Source organism: Triticum aestivum, chromosome 3D (assembly GCF_018294505.1).
Source record: "Triticum aestivum cultivar Chinese Spring chromosome 3D, IWGSC CS RefSeq v2.1, whole genome shotgun sequence".
NCBI lineage: Eukaryota > Viridiplantae > Streptophyta > Magnoliopsida > Poales > Poaceae > Triticum > Triticum aestivum.
In genome coordinates, this window is record NC_057802.1 from 556147125 (window position 1) to 556152932 (window position 5808).

A 5808-nucleotide genomic window follows, 5' to 3' on the forward strand; every position below is an offset into this window, starting at 1 on the left:
CTGTTGCAAGCCGTGTAGATCATGATTTTCCAGAGATGTTAGGATGCAAGTTATATATCATCCAGAGTTCTGAGCAGGAGGGACCCATGACTGAACTAATTGAACAGACGATTCATCTATTAGAAATTGAGGTGAGAAACACTTGAGGTTCAGAGTTAATTGAAACGGCAGTTCATATATCAGAAAGCCTTAGCAACGATCGTGTTAAACTAGGACTATCACCTTACTAGTATATCGCAGTTTCAGCAGGCAAGGGAAAATACAACACAAAAATGGAATGACAAACAGACATGAATCTCCGTATATAGCACGTAGTCCTCGGACGCTACAGAAATGCAACAGCAGTCTTGGGCTCTTCCATTCCAGGTCCACCCAAACAGCAAGATCTTCAGTTAGTTAGGCCACAGCTAGAGATTACAAACAAGAAAATAACCTTTATGTATTGTCGGAAACAGAAGTTGCTATAACGACAAATTATTCACAGACAAAGAAATAAAGTGTAGATATTAAATATTCATAATAGTTCACACGAAAGAATCTGAGTATCCATGGTGAAGTACTAAGGTGTTACATCTGCACAGGCTACTAATATATTTATAACTACACAAACACAAGCAGGTACTATGTTGACTGTATAGCTAGCCGTATAAAGTCGGATAAATGCGCTCATTCAAGCACCTAGAGCCTATCAAAAAACTTTGTAAAGGTATATCCTTCATTGCCTCCCGTATTCAAGACGTAACTCTTGTATCATCAGAAAGATGTACAATTGTGAGGCTCCAATATGCAAGACTTTTAGTGTTCATCTGCCAATGACTCTGAGAACAAGGGAACGTATGAAAGATAAGGGAAGCTGGATTCCCGTCCAAGATCACATATCAAACGCAGCTCCTTAGAATCCATTTCGTAGGAAAATAGTTCCACCAGTGAACGCCAATACAATGTATATTTGACAATTATGAACATGACATTATGTTCTGGGTGAGCTGAGATAACACAACAATGATCATCATGGCTTGAATACCTTGTTCCAAACAGTAGCATGTAGCTGACATTGAGCTTCAAGGTCCATTTTGCAGTACTAAAATCTTCTAAAACCCAGATTGATATTTCAGAATCATCACAATTTGTGTAATAAAGATGGCTGCGTGATACATAAACATCATAAGCACAACCGGGACAGTGTGGTTTAGGAGCACGAACAAAACTGCAATTTCCATCCACGTCGATGGTCGCAACCAAATCATTATTGGAAGTTAAATACAGGATCCCGGTCAAAAATGCGCTACCTATAAAGTGGACTGTTTCAATTGGAAGGTCCCATGCGCGCTGGCGTTTCCAAACTCCAGCTTTGGAAGAGTAGATTCCCACCACTTTGATGCATCTTTGACTATGATCACCACTCTTATCCCCATCCCAGACATAGGTAGGTACGAACTCAAAAACATGGAAGTGTGATGAGACCACTGGATCGAACCCCAGGCGAGCTTTGTACAACTGGCTGGACCAATTTGTGGCAGGCACGACCACCCACTTCTCAGTGGCCGGATTGCACACCACGTAATCCAGTATCTTGCGATCAGTGTCCTGCCAGCACTTACAGAGGAGGAGGCCATTGCAGCAGTCCAATATGCGGAGTTTCTCGCATCGGGGCAGGAACGAGAGGGAGGAGTTGATGGGAGGGTGCCAGTTCCCGGAGACGCTTTGGTAACGACGGGAAACCTTTTTTGTGTCCCATGTTTCAAAGAAGAAGCCGGCGAGGGTCGACTGAGAAAGCTTCTTGCGGTGGTCGGGGTGGGAGATGAGATCGCGCCAGCGCGTGGAGACGCACTTGCAGCAACGGGTGGACTTGTAGGGCAAGCGCGAGAGGATCTCGACAAGAAGGTCGTCAGGGAGGTCGGACACTCGGCCGCGCGCCATCCTCCTCGTGTCCCTCTTCTTCTTTCTGGAGCCCCGCGCCATCGCCGGCCAATCTGCAGATCGGCACGAAGGTTAGAGACTCATCCACGGTAATGAACTTGATGATGGGAGCGTGAGGGACGGGAGGATCTACCAATTGCTAGCGAGCTGCGAAGCGAAGGACGGCCGGCCGCCGGCGAGGGTTTGTGCTCGCAGCAGTAGCGAGTTGGAGGCAGAAGTGGAGGCGCGGCGGCGCATGTGTCTGGGCTTTATCTGAGCCGTACACGCCTTGAAACGTAGAAGTCGAGGATACACGTACGAGCTTTTGTTTTTCGAAGCGGCATAGCAGTCCCTTGAAAGTTCTCAAAAAAAAAAACAGTCCCTTTGAAGCTTGGGAATGTTTTTCTCCTAGTTGAGCGACTAGGAACCCTAGCCGCCGCCGCCGCCGCTAGGAGAGTTGATCCTTCTGGCGCTGTCATCCAACGGCTCCTGTCCGTCGGCAACCTGTTGGTCGTCGGTGGTGAGGGGGGTTGCCGGATCCCATTTGTTCGGATCATTTTAGCTTTAGGTTCTAGGGCCCAGTAGCTTAGGTTTTGGGTACTTCGACGTATTGGCCTTGATGGCGGTGACAGTGAATAAAGAAGTTCCAGATTCTTCTTCGACGATTCGTTCATTTCTATGGTCGATTATAGATTTGGGAACTAGTATGTTCACGCGGGGATGTCATGGCGACAGCGGCATCCCTCGGCTCTGGCGTCAACGGAGTAACTTGCCTCCTATTCTTTACACGGTTCCTCGTTGTTTCCTCTTGCGATCCTTGGTTCCTACAGGTAGGTTTGGCCTCCACGATCTAGAGCAGGACCGCAGGGGGTCCTCTCCGGCGGGAACCAAGTGTGAGCGGCGAAACGAGGCCCGCTGGTTTCCCCTTGGTGGCGAGTCTTCTTCCTTGTCGGTAGTCTAAGTTGCTTAGTGGTAGGGTGTGATCTCTCCTGTTTCCATGTATTTTCTTTGATCTACTTTGTAAGAGGATCTTCTCATCACCATGTATCGGGTCGGATGTGTTGATTTATCTATAAAGCGGGGCGGAAAGCCTTTTTGGATAACTTTGTGTACCATAGAGGCAAACGTATGAGTGTAGATGGAGCCTTTCGCACTCCATCTAGTTTGAATTGTTAGAATACAACTTGTAATAGGATTAGGACTCCTACTCGGTTTGTAATAGGGCTAGGTCAGGTGCGGCTTGGCTCTTATATATACCTCTTGTACTGGCACAATATTGCATCAACAATTATTCAATACAATTCTACATGGTATCAGACTTTCGATCCTAGGGTATGGCTAACCCGCCAGCCCCACCACCGCCGCCGCCGCCCGGCTACTTCGAGCGGCGCGCCGCCATCGTCGCCGCCAAGGTCGCCGCAGCCACGGCCTCCTCCGCCTCTACCTCTACTCTAGCTTTAACCCCACCAGTACCCCCTTCCATCTCCTTCACCGACACCATCTCCGATATTAGCCCCTACATCCCCATAACCCTAGACCTTGCTACTCACAACTACTATCATTGGTGTCACCTCTTCGATGTCCACCTTGGGCGATGCAATCTCCGCTCTCACGTTGCCGACGACTCTCTTCCTCAACTTCATGATCCGCAATGGGTCAAGGATGATCTCGCCATTATTCAATCGATCTACATGCGAGTATCCACAGAGATCTTCAATCTCGTCCACTGTGACGGTGCCTCCGCCGCCGATCTATGGGCGGCCCTTCGTCAGCTCTTCCAGGACAACGTCGACGCTCGCGCCAACAATCTCCACACCGAACTTTGGAATACGGTGCAAGGTGATTCACCAATCGGCGTCTACTGCCAACGCCTCAAGGCGATCGCGGATGAACTCCGCGAACTTGGTGATCAGATCGACGATCGCCAGCTCATCAACGTCCTCCTCGTCGGCCTCAGCGAGCGGTTCGAGAAGTAGGCCTCCTTCATCCCTATGATGCGTCCGCGTCCCTCCTTCGCTGAGGTTCGCTCGATGCTCCAATGGGTCGATCGTGCCCTAACTACGAAGGATACCCGTCCTCAGGTCTTCACTGCTTCTCCTCGCCCGCCTGCGTCGACACCGCCACCGCCACCTCCACCAACAGCACCTCCTCAACCATCTGGCTGGCGTCCAAGTCCCAACTACCGGGGCAAAAACCCTCGGCCTCCGCAGTTCCACACGGCGCCCGCTCCTGCTCTGCCCCTGGCTCCACCAACTGCACCACCATCGCCCCCGGCTTCATCAACTGGACCACCACCGCCGCCCGGATGGCACCCATCTCCTGATCCATAGACAGGGCTAGTCCAGGCGTGGCCTATGCCCTGGCCCGTGATACGTCTCCGTCGTATCTACTTTTCCAAACACTTTTGCCCTTGTTTTGGATTCTAACTTGCATGATTTGAATGGAACTAACCCGGACTGACGCTGTTTTCAGCAGACTTTCCATGGCGTTATTTATGTGCAGAAACAAAAGTTCTCGGAATGACCTGAAACTCCACGGAACGTATTTTTGGAAAATAATGAAAATACTAGAAGAAGAATCCACGTCAGGGGGCCCACACCCTGTCCACGAGGGTGGGGGCGCGCCTGCCCCCCTGGGCGCGCCCCCTGCCTCGTGGGCCCCCTGACACTCCACCGACCTCAACTCCAACTCCATATATTCACTTTCGGGGAGAAAAAAAATCAGAGAGAAGGATTCATCGCGTTTTACGATACGGAGCCGCCGCCAAGCCCAAAAACCTCTCGGGAGGGGTGATCTGGAGTCCGTTCGGGGCTCCGGAGAGGGGAATCCGTCGCCGTCGTCATCATCAACCATCCTCCATCACCAATTTCATGATGCTCACCGCCGTGCGTGAGTAATTCCATCGTAGGCTTGCTGGACGGTGATGGGTTGGATGAGATTTATCATGTAATCGAGTTAGTTTTGTTAGGGTTTGATCCCTAGTATCCACTATGTTCTGAGATTGATGTTGCTATGACTTTGCTATGCTTAATGCTTGTCACTAGGGCCCGAGTGCCATGATTTCAGATCTGAACCTATTATGTTTTCATGAATATATGTGAGTTCTTGATCCTATCTTGCAAGTCTATAGTCACCTACTATGTGTTATGATCCGGCAACCCCGAAGTGACAATAATCGGGACCACTCTCGGTGATGACCATAGTTTGAGGAGTTCATGTATTCACTATGTGTTAATGATTTGGTCCGGTACTCTATTAAAAGGAGGCCTTAATATCCCTTAGTTTCCGTTAGGACCCCGCTGCCACGGGAGGGTAGGACAAAAGATGTCATGCAAGTTCTTTTCCATAAGCACGTATGAATATATTCGGAATACATGCCTACAATACATTGATGAATTGGAGCTAGTTGTGTGTCACCATATGTTATGACTGTTACATGATGAACCGCATCCGGCATAATTCTCCATCACCGATCCAATGCCTACGAGCTTTTCACATATTGTTCTTCGCTTATTTACTTTTCCGTTGCTACTGTTACAATCACTACAAAACCCAAAAATACTACTTTTGCTACTGTTACCGTTACTTCCATATTACTTTGCCATCTAGCTCTGCACTTGATTCACCTTCTGTTTTGAGTAAGCTTGCGACACCTAAACCTGCTTCTGATATTCATTCTAATATGTCGCATGTTATTGATGATGCCACTTCTACTATGCATGATACTTATGATGAAACTACTTCTATGCTTGATACTACTGTGCCACTTGGTGAATTTCTTGATGAACAACTTGCTAGGGCTAGAGAGAATGAAATTATTGAAACCGATAATATTGAAGATAGTGATGATGAAGACTCTCCCCCTAATAAATATGAATTGCCTGTTGTTCCTGAGGGTTATGTTTTGGA

At 48.6% G+C, this 5808-nt stretch overlaps 1 protein-coding gene across 1 annotated transcript; it reads right to left on the reverse strand.

Annotated features, from left to right (window-relative positions):
* Nucleotides 1-557: 557 nt before the first annotated feature.
* LOC123075404 (putative F-box protein At3g52320) lies at nt 558-2194 on the reverse strand. The gene is made up of 2 exons (XM_044498015.1): nt 2054-2194; nt 558-1973 (listed from the first exon to the last, which is right to left on the reverse strand). The coding sequence occupies exon 2, from the start codon at nt 1960-1962 to the stop codon at nt 796-798; it is 1167 nt and encodes a 388-aa protein (XP_044353950.1). The 5' UTR covers nt 1963-1973; nt 2054-2194; the 3' UTR covers nt 558-795.
* Nucleotides 2195-5808: the final 3614 nt, after the last annotated feature.